The sequence below is a fragment of the Taeniopygia guttata genome, chromosome 9, assembly GCF_048771995.1.
Source record: "Taeniopygia guttata chromosome 9, bTaeGut7.mat, whole genome shotgun sequence".
Taxonomy (NCBI): Eukaryota; Metazoa; Chordata; class Aves; order Passeriformes; family Estrildidae; genus Taeniopygia; species Taeniopygia guttata.
This window is the reverse complement of record NC_133034.1, coordinates 24,451,720-24,470,089: the sequence shown is the minus strand read 5'-3', so window position 1 is coordinate 24,470,089 and position 18,370 is coordinate 24,451,720. Positions and strand designations below refer to the sequence as shown.

The 18,370-nt window shown below is 47.1% G+C and overlaps 2 protein-coding genes and 1 long non-coding RNA gene across 8 annotated transcripts in view; 2 read left to right on the top strand and 1 right to left on the bottom strand.

Moving 5' to 3' along the window:
- SMC4 (structural maintenance of chromosomes 4) overlaps window positions 1–10,726 on the top strand; it is a 28,087-nt gene extending 17,361 nt beyond the window's left edge. For all 4 annotated transcript variants that reach the window (XM_030280418.4, XM_030280419.4, XM_030280416.4 and 1 more), the window contains exons 8-24: window positions 147–287; window positions 975–1,125; window positions 1,431–1,595; window positions 2,326–2,559; window positions 3,115–3,300; window positions 3,723–3,884; window positions 4,033–4,258; window positions 4,355–4,434; window positions 5,024–5,176; window positions 5,279–5,405; window positions 6,242–6,431; window positions 6,932–7,076; window positions 7,653–7,826; window positions 8,279–8,461; window positions 9,017–9,249; window positions 9,643–9,826; window positions 10,426–10,726. In XM_030280418.4, the coding sequence (XP_030136278.4) occupies window positions 147–287; window positions 975–1,125; window positions 1,431–1,595; window positions 2,326–2,559; window positions 3,115–3,300; window positions 3,723–3,884; window positions 4,033–4,258; window positions 4,355–4,434; window positions 5,024–5,176; window positions 5,279–5,405; window positions 6,242–6,431; window positions 6,932–7,076; window positions 7,653–7,826; window positions 8,279–8,461; window positions 9,017–9,249; window positions 9,643–9,826; window positions 10,426–10,650 (2,959 nt within the window). In that variant the 3' untranslated portion in view covers window positions 10,651–10,726. The remainder of the gene's footprint in view (window positions 1–146; window positions 288–974; window positions 1,126–1,430; window positions 1,596–2,325; window positions 2,560–3,114; window positions 3,301–3,722; window positions 3,885–4,032; window positions 4,259–4,354; window positions 4,435–5,023; window positions 5,177–5,278; window positions 5,406–6,241; window positions 6,432–6,931; window positions 7,077–7,652; window positions 7,827–8,278; window positions 8,462–9,016; window positions 9,250–9,642; window positions 9,827–10,425) is intronic.
- Window positions 10,727–10,866: 140 nt separating this feature from the next.
- Window positions 10,867–15,202, bottom strand: TRIM59 (tripartite motif containing 59). Of its 3 annotated transcripts, none has more exons than XM_072933513.1 (2): window positions 14,783–15,202; window positions 10,867–12,764 (listed from the first exon to the last, which is right to left on the bottom strand). In XM_072933513.1, exon 2 carries the CDS (start codon window positions 12,335–12,337, stop codon window positions 11,168–11,170), a length of 1,170 nt encoding a protein of 389 aa, XP_072789614.1. In that variant the 5' UTR covers window positions 12,338–12,764; window positions 14,783–15,202; the 3' UTR covers window positions 10,867–11,167. The 3 variants fall into 3 exon arrangements, with proteins under 3 accessions (XP_072789614.1, XP_072789615.1, XP_002198657.5); XM_072933514.1 differs by having other exon boundaries at window positions 10,867–12,512; XM_002198621.7 differs by having other exon boundaries at window positions 10,867–12,340; window positions 14,783–15,199.
- Window positions 15,203–15,256: 54 nt separating this feature from the next.
- On the top strand, window positions 15,257–17,387 carry LOC140684726 (uncharacterized). Its single transcript, XR_012057434.1, has 2 exons — window positions 15,257–15,327; window positions 17,148–17,387. It is a non-coding gene; the product is annotated as an uncharacterized lncRNA (long non-coding RNA).
- Window positions 17,388–18,370: the final 983 nt, after the last annotated feature.

The following is an 18,370-nucleotide window of genomic DNA, read 5'->3' as shown; positions in this document are numbered from 1 at the left end:
CTAATTAAAAATATTTTCCATTTCTAACTCCAAATTATTATTATTTTTTTGATATTTTACATAATTCTGTGTTACATTGAGCATTGGAACTGGACATTCATTGTGAAGATGGGGAAAAGTGAGAATTTATTGCTTTATTTTCCTAGCCATGACCTAAAGAAACGAATAAATGACCTGGAAATGGAGAAGGAGAAAATTAATGAAGAAACTAAAAGTGTTAATGAGAAAAGCAGTAAACTTGCAGAGGAAACCAAAACCAAGAATAAAACTTTGAAAGAACTTGAGAAGTGAGTACTTTAGAGATGTGTAGTACTGTGTTTTACATGTTTCCCACTAAAAAATGTAATTATCTGATGATCAGAGTCACTTCTGGTACATCTAAATACACAAAGAAACATTTAAATTAATGCACAAAAATAAATGAAATACAAAAAAATAAATGAAAGCAAATGCACATTGGTTTAATTTGGTCTGGGTGAGATTCACAATTACAATAGGGAAATGTCTGATCTTTTTAATAGATTTTAAATATTTCTTTATATTGACTGTACAAAAAAAGAATTAGTACATGCTTTTTAGATTTACAACCCTAAAGGGACATAGATTTGGGAATTTTTCCTGGATTCCTCATGGATCATTTATGCATAAATTGTGATTCTTAAAGTTGCTTTGCCCCAATCCAGCTGCTCACCCTCAGGAAGTTACTGGGGAGAGATGGGAATTATTAATTCTGTCAAGAAAAAAAAAGGAAATTTCTGAAAATATGTTTAATATTGCTTGGGTAGTTGATCATCTTCTGACGGAACATCATTTTCCCAGGGAAAATACTGGAAATATAGTGAATATTGAGTGTTGTTAATAATAAAACCTGAGTAATATTAGTTTAATTTTTTCATGTTGACTTATTAAGCCAAGATTAATAAGCCTTATTTTTTTTACTGTATGAAATATTTTTTTTTTCTTTTTTCCTCCAGGAAATCCAATACAATTGCAAAGTTTATAGAGGAAAATAAGCAAAAGTTCACTCAGTTGGATTTGCAGGATGTGAAAGTGAGGGAGAATCTCAAGCACACCAAGAGCAAGGCTAAAAAACTGGAGAAGCAGCTTCAAAAGGACAAGGAAAAGGTAGGGGTTGGATGAGCTGGACTGGCTTAGAAAAGTGCAGTAAATTGTGGGAGAAAATGGGAAGGGCACGAAGAAGGTGGGAAATGGGGATGGAATTATTTTAATCAGATATTTTAAGCCATGAAATCAGCCCAAGGTTTCAATTGCTAATCACTCACTGCAGTGACCACTCCATGAGTGGAGTTAATTCATGGAGCTGTGTCACCCACTTGGTCCCTGAGAGCTTTTGGGCTGCCTTTGGATCCAGGAGGGACTCAGGAATTCCTGTCCAGCAGCAGAGGAGCTCAAAGTCCTTTCCTGTGCAGATGGAGGAACTGAGGAACATCCCCTCCATGAGCACCAAGGCCATCGAGGACGCCACGGCCAAGAGGGACCAGCTGACAAAGGCCAAGGACAAGGAGGAGGCCAAGCTCAGACAGGTCCTGGCCAGCCTGCAGGAGGAGACCAAGGAAATCCAGAAGGAAAAAGAGGTTTGGACAGGCAGGAATTACCCACCTGCTGTAACTTCACTCTTCTGAAGGAAAGCAGCACCAGGCACTTGTAAAATGCCATTTATTGACAATTCTACTGTTCCTCGTGGTAGTTCAGAGGAGCCTTGGTGGGAAATGAATCTTAATTAATAATTACAGCAAAACCCTTGGCTGCTTTTTGAGTGCTCAAACATCATCAAGTAGCTCATTCATAGATTTAATATAAATAATACACTCTGATTTTCTGCCACCAAAACATTTAAGCCAGTGGTGTTGCTTAAATAAATAAGTATACATATTCTGGAATGATCTGTTCCCAGCCTTTCCCACACTGTGAATTAATGGACAACTACTTGAACATTTGGTTATTGGTGGTGTTGTTCAGTAGCTGGAGGCTGGAAATTTATCTTGTAAATTTTCAGGGTTATTTTCTGTCCTTGAAAACGTGGCTTCTCCATGGATTTGAGCTGTAATTTAGCTCAATGTGTAGGGCTCCTCTCACCTTTGAGAAAACATTCCAAAGCTGGTATGGAAATGCTCTGTGATAACTCCCTGAAGTTCTTTATAATTAGGAAAAGCCTCGTTAAATTCCGTGCCATTAATGTTGATTAATGAAGCAATGCTGCTTCTCCCAGAGAAGTGTTCCCTGCTGCCAGGGCTGGAAAATCTCACCCCATGTCCCGTCCCCTGTGCCCCCTGAGGGGCTGAGCTGTCCCTGCTGTTCCTGCAGGGCAAGGAGCGGGAGCTGATGGAGTTCAGCAAGGAGGTGAGCGAGGCCCGCGCCAACATGGAGATAGCGCAGTCGGAGCTGGAGCTCTACCTGAGCAAGTACAACTCTGCCCTGGCCCAGCTCAGCCAGGCCCAGGAGGCCCTGGAGAGCACCTCCAACACCGTGAAGGAAAGGAAAGCTGCCATCAGAGACATTGCTGAGAAATTACCCCAGGCTGAGCAGCAGCTCAGGGAGGTGAGACTTGACTTCCCCATTTCCAGTCACACACAAACCGAAGGCCCACTCTTCTCTTTGGCTCTAATCGTGCTGAAAATAAACCATGACCCATCTCCTCTAAAACATCACTGAAAAGCTGTTTTCTAATACTTTACTGGTGGAGCAAATACTGGATTTCAGACTTTGATAAGCCAATGTTGACTTGACTTAAATCCTACATATTCCTGCAAGGGAGCAGATTTAATTTGATACTGAGACGTGGCTGCATTTCTGAGCCTTCCTCAGGGTGCTGAGGCCCTGGCACAGGTGCCAGAGCAGCTGTGGCTGCCCCTGGATCCCTGGAAGTGCTCAAGGCTGGGTTGGATGAGGTTTGGAGCACCTGGAACAGTGGAAGGTGTCCCTGCCATGGCAGGGGTGGCACTGGGGGAACTTTAATGTCCCTCCCAAGTCCAACTATTCTTTGATTTTCATTTTTTGCTCCTCAATCATTCCCCAAAGAACAAAGCCATGCATTGAAGCCTCCCTGAATCCAGTAGAGTTTGGGAGGCTAAGCCAATGTCTTTGCACCCCCAGAAAGAGAATGCTGTGGAGAGGCTGGGAAAGGAAGAATCCGGGACCAAGGATCTCGTACGAAACCTGCGCGTAAAAGTAGAGGAAGCCAAAAGTTCTTTAGCACAAAGTCGCAGCCGAGGAAAAGTGCTGGAGGCTCTGCTCCAGCAGAAGAGATGTGGGAATATTCCTGGGATCTATGGAAGGCTGGTAAGTGTTAGAAGGCTGCTACAATTCTAGTGTGGAACTTTAGAGGAGCTGAGTGGTGTTCCTGTGACGATGCCTCACTTCCCTGGCATTAGGAATTTGGAGAGGGATGCCTCACTTCCCTGGTGTTAGAAGTTTGGAGAACAGAGCTTTAAATCCCATGGACTTGCTGTAAAATCAAACATTTTTGGTTCTTTCCAAGCAATGTTACTTTAAAGTTCTGAAAATTCAGAGCTGAGTTTTTCATTCCTGTTGCACAGGTTTTGTATTCTGCAGTTTTTTTGTCCAAGGAGAGTTATCCTGTTTCAGGAAAATCAGTTTATTGCAATTTTAAGAAGTGCATTCATGAATTTACTGGGACACAACTGAAAGGGCAGCTCAGGTGCCACCTAATCAGTGTTTGCCCCTCGTCCCTCCATGCTCAGGGAGACCTGGGAGCCATTGATGACAAGTACGACGTGGCCATTTCCTCCTCGTGTGCAGCCTTGGATCACATCCTTGTGGACACCATTGACACTGCCCAGGACTGTGTGAACTTCTTGAAGGCTGGAGGGATTGGAACTGCCACCTTTATAGCCCTGGACAAGGTGAGTCCCACCCTCGGGAAACAAATCATTTTACTGTTAATTGCAGCCTAATTACATTTGTTTTGAAGCCTTAACATCCCATAGAATAATGGGATGACCTCAACATTTATCCCAAAGATTCATTCCTTGATTTCCTCTGTGGATGTAGATGGATGTGTGGGAAAAGAAAATGCAGAAAATCCCAACTCCTGAGAACGTCCCGCGGCTCTTTGACCTGGTGAAGGTGGAGGACTCCAGGTTTCGTGTGGCCTTCTACTTCGCTCTCAGGGACACTCTGGTGGTCAAAAACCTGGAAGAAGCCACCAGAATAGCGTTTGAAAAGGAGCAAAGGTGGAGGGTGGTAACCCTGCAAGGACAAATCATCGAGGTGTCAGGTACTGCAGCCCCACTGGAGCTCCATTGGAAGCACTTTGTGGGTGATATCGCAGCCCAAGGAGTTCTCTGAGCTCTTTTCATCCCTTTTTCTGTAGGAACCATGACTGGTGGGGGAGGAAAAGTCATGAAGGGCAGAATGGGCTCCTCAGTTGTGATAGATGTCTCAGAAGAAGAGGTGAGTACATCATGGAAATGGAATTCCAGCAGAATTCCTTCGTTTGGCCAGTTCTGACACATGTGTGCCTTTCAAAGCAGCACGAGCAGGAGCAGTCTGGGATGGAAGATAATTAGAAAGGGTTACAAAGCCAAAGTTCCCAATGTTAGCAGAGTTTAGAACGCTTTGAAGTGCATCAGGGATAAAAGGGTTGTCATTGGCAGGGGCTGCCCAGGAGGTTTGGAGTCCCCATCCCTGGAGGTGGCACTCAGTGCTCTGGGCTAGGGACAAAGTGGTGACCTGGCACAGGCTGGACTCCGTGTCCTGGAGGGCTTTTCCAGCCTCAGGGATTCTGTGTTTGTTCACAGCCCAGCCCATTATTGAATTCAGTCTCCCTTTGATAGCTTGGACACCATTTTAGAGGAGCAGGATACAGTTTACTTTTCCTTCTGTATTCCAAAAAATCTGGAGCTTCTCTTGTTTCTCACTCCCCAAGCTGAAGTTTCTACTCCACTTTCTCCTGTGTTTTAAGAGCTGTTGAGCACAGGGATGAGCCCTGGCTTGGTTTTGTCACGGTGACACCAGTAAATAATCCTCTCATTCTGTGTAGATCAGCAAAATGGAATCCCAGCTGCAGAGGGATTCCAAAAGAGCCGTGCAGTGTCAGGAGGAGAAATCCCAGCTTGAGGAAGACATAAGGAAACTTCAGCAGGACATCCGGGAAATGAGGAACACCTCGGAGAAATACACAGCGACTATCCAGGTGGGAATCCCTGAGCTCCTCCCAGCTCAGCCCCACACAGGCTGCCTGCTCTCAGGGAGTTTTTGAGGACAAGATTCCAGCCCAATTCTGTGTTCCCTGCAGGGATTTTCTGAGCAAGAAATTGCTCTCAAAAATCAAATCAAGGAACTCGAAGCCAACGTCGCTGCTGCTGCTCCAGACAAAACCAAACAGAAGGAGTTGGAAAAAACCCTTGATGGTTATAAAAAAGGTACATTTTTTGGAGAGGGGATTTCAGATAAAAGTTGTAGTAATCTCTTTTAGCAATAGAGGAAGGAATGGGTTTGGGTTTGTGCTTCAGTTCACTGTCTTGGTTTGCAACCTTGTTTTTCTAAGATGTTTCTAGAGATCAGAAAGTAAAACCCCTTTTCTTTGTAATTGCTCAAGTTCATGTTTTAGTCAAGCTAAAGTAAACATGAATTTCAGTATTTTGTTCCTTACTTAGATTTTTGTGGTTGTATCACACATTCATAGAGAACTTAGTTTAATTAGGGCTAAGAATTGTTAATGAGGAGGCAATGGTATAAAAGTCAAGTGAAGGTTTTTGCCTTCTAACCAGGCTCTGCCATGAGTCTATAAAATAAACCCCTGCATTCTTTGTGGGAACACATCCCTTTAGTGCAGAGATGCTGTTCAGCAGGGTCAGGAACCAGACATTCACACCAACTCCTGGGAAGTGCTCGTGGCCATATTTAGCTTTTGAGCATCTTCCCATTAATTAAATGCAAACAATGAGCTTGGAGTAACGTCTAATGCACCACCTCACGTATTTGAGTACTCTGTGTACATTAACTGATCCATGTTGAGTGGGTTTTGTGGCAGGAGAGCTTTGGTGGAGCAGTGGCAGAAAGAAGTGGGTGGATTTTGTTTGTCACGGTTAAACTGTGATAATTTGTCACAACATGGGGAATATGTGCACTTCTCAGTAGAGGAGCAGAGCAGAGCTTCCATCTGAAATCACTTCCGTGACTGTATCCCTTCAATCCTGGTGCCCATGAGCAGTGCCAGGCTGGCACAGGGCCCCTGACTCTGCTTTTCCACACACAGATTATGAGCGTTTGGCTGAGCAGGCCAGGAAGCTGGAGGAGGAGGTGAAACGGCTGCACCAGCTCATCATGGACACCAACAACCAGAAGCTGAAGGCTCAGCAGGACAGAATTGATAAGATCGACAAGGAAATTGATGAATGTTCCTCAGCCATCACCAAGGCTCAGGTGGCAGCCAAGAGTGCAGACAGGTACAGCACAGGGAGCCCCAGGCTGGAGCACTCAGTGTTTGTGCTAAGTGGGGCTCAGGGAGGGAAAGGGAAGTCAAATTGTGTAGTTTCTAATAGTTTAAAAGTCACATTTAGTCAGCATTTCTCTAGTATTTGCCTGAGTTATTTCTTAAATATTACCTAAACTGAAATATTAGGAGAAAGTCCAAAATAGCACTGGGCTGGATGTGCTGGAGCAGTTCAAATCTGAAGGGACCGGTTTTATTAGGAGCTCTGTCAGGAAATAAAATGGGATCTATTTTTTATGGGAGCTCACCACTCCATAGAGATTCCAAACTCTGAAAGAAGAAATGAAGTCATTTAGTGAGGTCTGGCTGCTGAGGAAGACAACTTTATTTTCCTTGGATCCCTCTGGAGTGTGGGAGCTGGTGCCTAAACCAGCACTTCCTCCTTGTTGCCAGTGAGATTGTGCTCCTGGTTTATTTGCTGTGAGGTGCACAAAGCTCCCTGTCCCTGGGCAGGAACCTGAAGAAATCTGAGGAGGCTCTGCAGCGCACGCAGAAGGAGATAGAAGAAAACGAGAAGGAAATGAAGAACTTGACAGCAGAGCTGACAACGCTGGAGGAAAAAGCCACCGAGGTGATGAACGAGTGCAAGCAGGCTGAGGTGAGTCCTGGGACCACTTTGGGCTCCAGGGAAATCAGGGAGAGGAGTTAAATCCTCCCTGTATCCACTGATACCCCATTCTCTCTGCAGAGCAGCCAGGCTGTGGCAATGGTGTATATTTATTTTTTTATGCTCACCTGGAAATTTATCCTGAGTCAGTTTAGGAGAAAACTTACAACAGGTCTCCCCAAGGAAATTGCTGGGTTTAAAAGTCGCTTAAACATAAATTTTTCCACTTATGTGGGATTTTCCCATCTAGATTTCTGTGAGAGAGGGAAAACCAAGATGGCTGAAATGCTTTCAAATAAATCTAAGATTTGATGTCTTTAATTAGCTAAAAATGAGTTTAGGACCTGTTTGATTCAGATCTGGTATGGAAATACAAACTCTGCAGCATTTTCTCAGTCATTTCAGAATTCAGGGGATCAGTTATAAATCCAAGAATATTTATTTGTTTCCATCCATAGCCATGAGTAAATTAAGTGAAAACAGACTTTTCACCCAAAAAAGGGGCAGCATTTTTGTGGGTGATTGATTAATGCTCTTTCTGGGGGCATTTGCCATTTTTCTATTCAGGAAGCCTTGCCAGCAGTGCAGGAGGAGCAGAAGAAGTTAGTCCAGGAGATGAAAACTATTCGGGATGCTGAACATGCCCTTCAGAGTGAGGCTCTGAGCATCAAGCTGAAAATTGATCAAGTTGACAGCCACATTTCCACCCACCAGGGAAAGGTTAAATACTGGCAGAAAGAGGTAGGGAATGGTTTAGTTCCTGAAACTTATGTCAGGGAATTGTGGAATGGTTTGGGTTGGGAGAGAGCTTAAAGCTCATTCAGGGGCACCTTCCACTATCCCAGGTTGCTCCAAGCCCTGTCCTGGCCTTGGGCACTGCCAGGGATCCAGGGGCAGCCACAGCTGCTCTGTGGATCCCACAGGATGAACCATCAACATCCTCTTAGAAAACAGAGGACTTGGGAGAAAATTCCTCTTCAGACCCCAGCTTATTGCTGTGTATGCAGGACCAGGATAATAGGATACAGGGAATTTATTCTCTTTTTCACATCCTATTTTTAAAGGGTCTTGTGGGAAGAATCTTGGAGTGTTTGGAGATCAGAAGCTTCCCTGTACTAACCCAGAAAAAACTCCTGTTAGAAACAGCTCCACGTGTTTGCTAAAGCTTGCCAGGCGCTGTGTTTGCATTGCAGATCTCCAGGTTATCCCTGCACGACATCGAGGGCAAGGCCCCCGAGGAGCTGCGGGTGCTGAGCCAGGAGGAGCTGGAGGCGCTGCAGGAGCCCGACGTGCTCAGCAAGAGAATCGCGCTGCTGGAGGCACAGCGCCACCAGCTCCACCCCAACCTGGGCGCCATCGCCGAGTACAAGAGCAAGGTACAGCCCCGGGGCACGGCCCAGCCCCGGGGGCACGGCCCAGCCCCGGCATTCCAGAACCCCGATCCCCCTCCCTCTCTCGTTTTGGAAGCCTGGAATTTGCCTGTTCCTGTTGTTAGCAGCTCGTTGTTTCTAGGAGCTTCCATGTGCCTTTTGTGTCCCACACCATCAATACCAGGTGACAGCGACTTCCTGGGTGATCTAGAAATCTTTTCCAACCTAAACAATTCTGTGATTCTCCTGGGAATGTTTATTTAACAGACTCAAGTCTTCACAGGCAAGGCAGACACAGAGTACTCAGATTTTGCCCTCCTCACATCACTAATAGTGAACCATTCAGCGGATGAAGTCTTTTTTATTTTGACACACTTTTGGTTTTTATGTTTTCCCTCAGCAGCAGAGATGGGAAAAGAGAGACAATTTGGGGGTTTTGTCTCAGGGCTGTTAGCCAAGCTGGGAAAAGGAATGTTCAAATGGTAGGAGAAGTGATGTAAACACTAAACTGAGGAGGCAGCTGCTCCAAGTGCCCTTGACCTTGGTTGTTTTCCCCTGCAGGAAGATCTGTACCTGAAGCACGTGGAAGAATTGGACAACATCACCAGTGAGAGGGACAAATTCAGAGAGGCCTATGAAGAGCTGAGGAAACAGAGGCTGAATGAATTCATGGCAGGATTTAATGTCATCACCAACAAGCTGAAGGAGAACTACCAGATGCTCACACTGGGAGGGGATGCTGAGCTGGAGCTCGTGGACAGTCTGGATCCCTTCTCAGAGGGAATCGTGTTCAGGTTTTCAAAATACTTTATTAATTTTTAATCATAGTCCTTTTTCAACCTGTTTTTAAAGCAAATGCTCATTGACCATCAGTGAACCAAGACAGGCACAATGTGGGCAAATAGTGACAAACCACATTTTAGCTCTCAGATTAATTTATTTCTCTTGGAGAAATCAGGAACTAAAGCAGTTGGAAAGCTCTGAACTGATTCCCCAGCACTTCTTAATTCCCAGGTCACTTAATTCTGCCTAGGGAATGATGGCAGTGTTCTGTCAGGAATGCTCCCAGGATAAATCCATGAACTGGGAGTTCAGCTGGGCAAGGCAGCGAGGAACAGCCCGGTGTTACCCAGCTGAGCTAGGCAGAGATCAGCATTCCTGACAGACCCAACCTTGCTCTGTTCCAGCGTCCGACCTCCCAAGAAAAGCTGGAAGAAAATCTTCAACCTGTCAGGAGGAGAGAAGACCCTGAGCTCCCTGGCCCTGGTGTTTGCCCTGCACCACTACAAACCCACCCCCCTGTATTTCATGGACGAGATCGACGCCGCCCTTGACTTCAAGAACGTCTCCATCGTATCACTTTACATCTACGTAAGTTCCTCATGCCTCATCCTCCTGAGGGGCTCCCCCTCCTCTAGAAGAGACAAAGTGGTCACACAATTCCTGGCAGATTTAAGGTCTGGGCTGCTGCAGTTTTACTGCTCCCTCTGGCGCACACAGACTTCCCCCAAAACCATCAGCTGCTGTCAGAATTCACAAGTTTAGCTGTTACTGATGTCTCCATGGATCCAGGCTCGTGATTTCCCGAGGTTCCTTGGATTTATACTTCCATGTCATTCCCATCAGTGTCTTTTATCTATATCTTAATTATCTATATCTTAATTAATTAGTAGTAATTAATTTCTTTCATGCCTTTAAAATTTGTGCCCTCATTTAATCTGCACATTTAATCAAAGCAAACCCCTTACACGGCTCCAGTTCAGGTAATTAAACATTGAATATTCAGAGTTATTATTAACTGCAGTTTTGGAAGCAGGTGACAAAGATTAGGAGCAGCTACTTCAGATTAGGGAAACACTTGGAAGTTCCTTGCCTGCAGCTGCAGTTTTAAACTTGGCTTTGTGTGCCACACCAGGATAAGAGGGGATTTTGGGAATGCTAGGCACTAACACAAATCACTTCTGTTCCAGGAACAAACCAAAAACGCCCAGTTCATCATCATCTCCCTGCGGAACAACATGTTTGAGATTGCAGACAGATTAATTGGGATTTATAAAATCAAGAACACCACCAAAAATGTGGCCACCAACCCCAAAATCCTGCCTCTGAAAGGACTGGAGGAACTTGGTCTCCCTTCGGGCAGTGTAGCCAAACATAGGGAGGAAGCAACTTCCAGCCCCATGGCTGCTGTCTAATCATTTGTCTGATTTCATTTTGTATCATAGACTTTGTTTTGTTTATAAATTCTAAATAAATGTTATAAAAATTTGATCTTGTTAATATAAACCCAGCATCAATAAATTCCAGTTTTTGAATGCCATTCAAAAAAATTGAGGAAAGGGAGGTTAATGTAAATTGAAAATAAGAATGCATCAGGTTGGGCAGGGGCAGCACCAAAGACACAGACACAATTTAAGGAATCAGTGTAATTTACTACATAATGCAAAAGTGCCAAGAGTTACAGGAGAAGCTCAGCAGTGCACCTGATCTTTGGCAGAGAATTCCAGGGCGTTAAGGACAGAAATTCTGCAGCTGTGGGTCAAGGTAAAACTCGCCTCTCCTCACCTGAAGTGGATCAGAACTGTAGTTCAGAGGAAATCCATGCAATACAGAAAAGGGAGGATACAGAAATAGAACAAGTGTAGAGCTTTAACAATACAACTTTTAAGTAGAAACTGAAATAATGCTGGATTGCTGCATGAGGTTTTCAATCTAGTAAGTCAGCTCCTGCACTGGGGCCTGCAGGTAGGTGCAGAAACGCTGATAAATGCACAGCAGGAATTCCCGGAGTTGCACCAGAGGAGCTGGGATGGTGCCAGGTGAGATTACCTGGTGCCATAACACAAATGAAATCAGCAGCAGCAGAAAACCATTTGGGTCCTTGAGGGATAACAACAGAAGTGAAGTCAGCATCAGTATAAGAGGAGGAAGAGCAGATAATGCTGTTAGATTTCCACGGCTTTCGTGAGCCAGGGTGAGCTTTGGCGTGGGGATCCTGTGCACCTGCCCTAATGCAGTTGCAGACCACATGTACTGCAGCACCGTCTGCATCCTAGGATGGATCTCCACAGGTTCAGGCTCTGGGAGTTGCCTCAGCCTGAGAGCGTGGAGCCGCAGCTGCAGCTCGTTCATCTTCTCCAGGAAAAGCAGTGGGGACTCTTCCATCAGAAGATCGCAGTGCAGCTCCTTTAGCTCTATCTCTTCCAACTTCAGCTTTTCCACCTCCTCAATGAGGGGATCGTATTTCTCCAAAATGTGGCTGTCGAGTTCATTCAGCGCACTCAGCAGAGCTGTTTTTTTGAGCTCCAAGATATCGCCAAGTTCCTGAAAATACTTGAGCACAGCTTCCCTGTCACTCTGCAGGGCGCTCTGGCACTGGTCCTTCTGCTGCAGCAGCTTCTCGGAGCACAAGAACACCTTGGAGCAGGCCGGATCCGCCAGCTGCCCCAGGAGCTGCCCCGAAGCCTCTCTGGCTTTCCTGTAGGCGCTCTGGAGGTCGTCGATGCTGTGCCCGCGGTGTTTGCCGACGGTGACGCACTGGCCGCACACCAACCGCCGGTCCTGCAGGCAGTAGATGTTGAGCGGCTGCTGCGGGTGCGCCCTGCACGTCCCGGTGCCGGTGCCGGTGCCGGTGCCAACCCGCTCCTCCTGCTGGCACTTCTCGATCACAGCCTTGAGGGCGAAGTTGATGGGCAGCGCCTCGATGGCGGCGGCGGGCACGGGCAGCGGGGCCCGGCAGCTGGGGCAGCTGAGACCCGCGCCCGGCCGCAGCAGCCCGCGCAGGCACGGCCCGCAGAAGGTGTGCGAGCACGGCAGCACCCGCGGCTCCGAGAAGGTGTCGCAGCAGATGGGACACGTCAGCTCCTCCTCCAGCCGCTCCATGGCCTGCGGGACACACACACACACGTGGCGGGCAAAAGGACTCGCACGAGGCAAAAGAAACACTTTTTATTCCAAAGCGCTTCTATAGAGAACATCGTGAACATTGATTCCACTGGTCTTAAAAACATTTCGCCTGGTTGCTACACTGGGCTTTGGTCAGTGGGGTAGAACATCCCTATAAACAATATGAACAGAAAGCAGGATAATCGATTGTTTACATTCCTCTTGGACTTTATCCCAGGATAATCAATTGTTTACATTCCTCTTGGACTTTATCCCAGGCTTAGCCTGGCAGAAATCTTTCCTTTTTTCTCTCTGACTGAACTGAGAATATCCACACACACACACACCAAACACAACAGGCAGCGGGGATTGAGCTCTGCTCACAGCAGCACATCTCCTAACCAGGAATTCCCTGCCTCAGCACCTGGGGGAAAAAAAGACTGGAAGTGAGCAACGCTTCAAGGAGCACAGCAAATCCCGAGCTGCACTCAGAGCTTTCACCCAACTGTATCCAAATCATCCATAGCCAACCCTTAAAAACCCAGGAAAAGCAACAATCTGCCACTAGATACTGCTTACAGTGGGAAAAGCCACAACTAGAATTTCTGAACAACCTCAGAGCTATGGCAATTTTCTCCCTCCAGCAGTAATGTTTTCAATGGAAACAGAAGTACAGATTTTTTTTCTCTCCCCCACTTGTTTCAAACATTACTTTTGTAACATGAAATAGTCATAAGTTCACTAAATAGTCACGCTGAGAAGCTCTCAAGGCTCTGGCACAGGAAGCCCAACTCAGCAGCCCCCACAGACAACACCACACCAGGAATTACTCCTGTTGCTTTAAGCACCAAACTGAAAAATTAACTTTCACTTTCCATTCTCCTCAACGTTTCTTTGTTCCCTTTCCCAGCTGGGTGGAATCACACTGCAAAGTCACAAGTAACAGTAACGCTATAGCCTGTTTTCATAATAAATTACAATCCTGGTTTTCCTTCTGCTAAAAATAGGGGAATTGGTACCAAAGTTCCTTCTCTTTGTGCCCCACTTTCCTCCCCGTTCATCGGTTCAGTCATCTCTGTGGCCTTTGCTACAAGGCAGAGATTGTCAGAGCATTCAGGTCGGTTCAGGGTCTGACCTGAGATCTGCAGCCGGGCTCAGGCTGAGGGAAGGCAGGAGCTGAACCAGGAGCCAGACCCGCTTCTTTGGCAGCTAAATCAGCACAGAAATAAGCCTGGCTTATCTCAGCGGCCTAGCCAGGCTAGGGTGGGTCAGGGAGGGCAGCCCGGGCTGCTGACTCAGCCCCTGGGCTGAAATTGAGGTGAAATGAGGCCAAAGGATCAACTGTGATGTTTAATTAATGGCAGCAGGAGTTCCAGCTTTGAAGGAGAGGAAGGAAAGAGAGGAAAAGCTCAGGATCAGCACCCAGGGCTCCCACACTGGTACAGGAGGGAAATTTCCTTCCTAAAGAACACACATCCGACTTACCTGAGCTATGGAAAGGGTGAGAGAAGGAGCTGTTTGCTACCAGAAAAGGAAAACCTTCACAAAACGTCTCTTGGCTGTGTCAGGAACGCCCTCAGAGCTGCAGGAGGAACATCCTCCCCAGCACTCGGAGCTGTCCTGCCCCAGCCAGCCCCAGGCCTGCCCTGCTCCAGGATTTCATAAATGCTCATTTACTGACTGATTTCTGCCTGCAGACTGCATTGAAAGATTGGAAACAGACTGGGAACACAACAGAAAGGACAGAGAAGACACCACAGAGTTCAGCAGAGAACAGAAAAGTTTTCCAGGGGCACAAAAAAGCAGCAGGAAGCTGGGAAATGCTGGTTTAATCTGCCACAGCACGCACACTGCTGTGGAATAAATACAGCAGCCATCGGTGTGTAGGTAAATAACTGCTTCACGGGACAATCCCACCCCACGCTACTGGGAGGATTTCAAAGGTAAATTTGGCATTGGCTAAAGGCTGTGACAGCCCATTCCAGGGGCAAAGCCCCCCTGGTAATGAGAGCTGCCAGAAAAAGGAACATCTGCGCTCTGCAGCTGTGACACTGCTGAGTGCAAACCAAGGCACAGCCAGGGCTGTTTCTGCTCTTTAACGTCAGAAAGAATTCCGTGCCAGCCTTGGCTTGTAAGAAATCCACAGCAATTTTCACTCAGCTTTCATACTCTGCCTCCATCTCAGAGATGTTTCGAGACCGGTACAGGCACCACTGCAATGAAGCCATTTACAACAGGAACCTGTGCTGGGAATTTTAATACCAAACTTCAAGAAAGCAGGAGAAACCAGGGCAGGATTTTGGGTCATTGTGGGTCCCTTCCAATACCCCCGGGGCATTTTATGATTCTATATCCCGCTCTACCACCTTTCGGTTCCATTGCCAAGACGAACCCTCCATCCCTTTGAACGCAGTCGAAGCTCCCGGCCATGCATTTATTTACCTGTTCTTTACCGCCCAGCCGCGGGCACTGGAGCCGGAGCGAGGAGCACACACAGCTCCGGCTGTCCCCCGCACGAGTGGCCGGGAACGGGATCCACACCGGGAACCTGCGGCTCACAGCGACAGCAACGAGCTGAAATACGAGAAAGGAGACCCGGAACCACGCGGTGCTCACCGGGCCGGGCCCCTCAGGCTGCGGGGCAGCACCGCCTGGGCCCTCCCGGGGAGCTCCGCCGGGCGATGGAGCCGCTCCGGGCTCCGCTGCTCGGCGATGGAGCCACTCCGGGCTCCACTACTCGGCGATGGAGCCACTCCGGGCTCCACTACTCGGCGATGGAGCCGCTCCGGGCTCCGCTGCTCGGCGATGGAGCCGCTGCGAGCTCCGCTGCTCGGATATGGAGCCGCTCCGGGCTCCGCTGCCCGGCGATGGAGGCGCTGCGAGCTCCGCTACTCGGCGGTGGAGGCGCTCCGAGCTCCGCTGCTCGGCGGTGGAGGCGCTCCGAGCTCCGCGGCTCGGCGGTGGAGCCGCTCTCGCCGCCCCGCTCGGTAACGGCCGCGGCCCTCAAAGGCAATGGCGGGAGCGGGGCAGGAACGGGCGGAGCCGAGGAGGGAAGGGATGGGGGAAGGAATGGGGGAAGGGATGGAGGGAGGGCAGGGCCGGAGCTGCCGCCGGTCCCTCCCTCGGCCGGCGGGAGCCGCGTGGTGCTCACCGGGAGGGTCCCTCGGTGCCAGCGGCAGGAATCGCTGCGGGGCGCGGGGCGTAGAACCGCGGAGCTGAGCCCGCTCCGGGGCAGGAGGGGATGGAACAAGGAGGGGATGGAACGGCGGAGGGGATCCTGGTCCCGGGGCAGGCGGGGATGGAACCAGGAGGGGATCCCGCTCCGGGACAGGAGGGGATGGAACCAGGAGGGGATGGAACCAGGAGGGGATCCCGCTCCGGGGCAGGAGGGGATGGAGCAGCGGAGACGATCCCGGTCCGATGCAGTTGGGACGCGCAGGGGGAGCCGCGCGTGCGTCCCCGCTCCTCATCCCAACCTCATCCCTCTCCACAATCCGCGGAAAAATTCACCGCGAAGGCGGAAAACGGGAGATGCGGAACCGCCGCTTGTGGCAGCTGCTGACCGCGGCAATTTAAAGGATTTCCTCTTTCCTCTGAAGCTCCTTTCTCTGTCCCGGCCTTGCCGAGAGGGTTTTAGTCGTGCCAGGGCACGGGCAGGGCTGGGTGGGATTTGGGGAGGGAATTCCGCCCTGGGCGGGTGGGCAGGCCCAGAGGAGCGCCCAGTGAAGGATTTTCTTATATTCCACATTATTCTCTATTAATTTACAGTTCGCAGAAGTTGCTCTCAGCTGTTACAAAGTGAATTTGAAAGAGAAATGAAACTCATTTAATGTTGTGATGTAAATCATTCCAAACTTACCCAAACGTGTCTTAAAACCACCGTGTAGAGAATATTATACAAATATCGGGGAAACAGCCAGAATTATGTTTCAAGGAATAAAAACCCTCCCAAACTCAAATCACAAATTACCCAACACATCAGGAAAACCATAAGGGGAAAACTACAGGAGCAGGAAATAAGGGGGAGCTTTTGACAATAATTCACAATACTGAGAGTAAGAACATATGTTGGTTTTCATCTATTTGATGTACTGAAATTAAGATTTAAGAAGAAGCATTTCAAGTGCAAACTGGCTTTAAATTAAATCAGGAATTAAATCAGTGATTAAACCCATGGTCGGCATTGCTGATAGAAGTCTGACCCTCACCTGCCTTTCCATCAAATTCCAAAACTCCTGGAACACATTTAATAATTGGCATTCCAAGTTTCCCAAAATTGCTCCTTTTCTAGTAAGAGCAGCTTTTAGTACTTTATAGAAATTTAAAATTGAAAGTATTGACATTTTAATGACAACTTGAGGAAAATTCTTCCTCAGCTTTGGAGCACACCAAACCAGCAGGGTAAATACAGGATTTATAATGATCCACTGGCAAAAATAGGAATTATTTGAGGGAAATGAAGCTTCCAGCCACTTTTTATGGATATTAATTTTATAATATGAATTTCTCAGTGCTTTCTGAGCCCCGAGTTTCACTGGAGCAGTAGCTACAAGTTACCCTGAGTGATTTGTAAACTTGACACGTTTGCAGCTGCTGAGTTTCCTCTCAGCACGATTTGCTCCAGATGCAGAATTCTTTAATCGCTTCCAGCCCCAGGAGCAGCAGCGCTCCTGCCAAGGTTGGGGACACGCAAAACTCAGGGAAAATTCACAGCCCAAAGTGGCAAAAAATCCCCAAAGTCAGGAAGTGACTCCGCCGGGGTTTCGTCTGCCTTGAAATCCTTTTAATTTGTTCATTTTCTGTGCAGAAATTGGGATTTTTACCAGCCTGTCCCACTCCCAAAGCAGAAATTCACCATTTCCTGGGAAGGAAGATGGGATGAGCTCTGTGCAGGGAAAATTCCACTTCCAGCAGAGAAAGGATAAAAACTTCTCTGAAGAAATCCCTTTCCTCTCAGCTTATTTTTCTTCCCAGGTCCTAAAATTCCAGGGTAAATGTTTGATTTTTTTTTTCCCTTAAAATAAAAATTCCCACCTGGCACAGCTGATTTGTGGATGCATTTTTGCCCTTTTAATATTTTAAATATTTCTTTTAATTCGTTATACTAAACTCAGATGAAAAGATAATTTTCTACTCCAAAATACAGGATAATATTTACTAATGCATAATAAATTACAGGATATTTCTACTCCAAAATACATTTATAATATATATTTTAGAACACATATTATAAATATGGATAAGACATCCAAACTCAGTGCTCAGCATTCCCAGAGGCAATTCCCAAGTTAATTCTCATTTCTACCCCAGGATTCCCCAACAAATCTCCCTCTGCATCACCTCAAAATGCAAATTTTGGGAAAAAACCATCAAAAAAGCAGCTCCAGCTTTGCTGCTGGAGCTCGGCTGGTGCCACCCTGTGGATATTCTGGAATATTTCAGATTCCTGCGTTTTGCTGAAATAGTGACAGGAGCTGCTGTGAAGGAAGGGAAGAGAATTTTCCCTGTTAAAAAACTCACCCAACCCCCAAATCCATAAAAACAGGGAAAAAGCTGAAACAGCAGCAGCTCAAGGGAATTTTTCAGAGTTATATTCCAGCCAGGAACTGCCCAAAACGGCATTTCTTGGCATTAAATGCAGAGTTTTGGGGGTATTTTGTTCTTAGGAAAACAGAAGTTGCCACAAATACATCTTCTTCTCTTACCCCAACAAGAAATGTTTGCAAACAGCGATTTTCTATCCCTCACAAAGGTGTTTGAGGGTGAAAATTGTAATTTACTGCTTAGAATTTTCCTTGCAACTTCCAGAAAAAAGATTTCACTTCCCTCCTCCATGGATTCCCCACATTTCCCATGAAATCAGCCCTGATTTATTTGGTGAATATACAGAGGTACTTAAGTAAAAGTAAAATTGGGTTTTTTTTAACATTTATAGCAAAATGCCTCCATGCTTCCAGCCTGCACCACACGAACATTTAACAGGTAAAAACTTCAACCCAAAGCCTTTAAAAATCACTTTCTTCAAAAAAA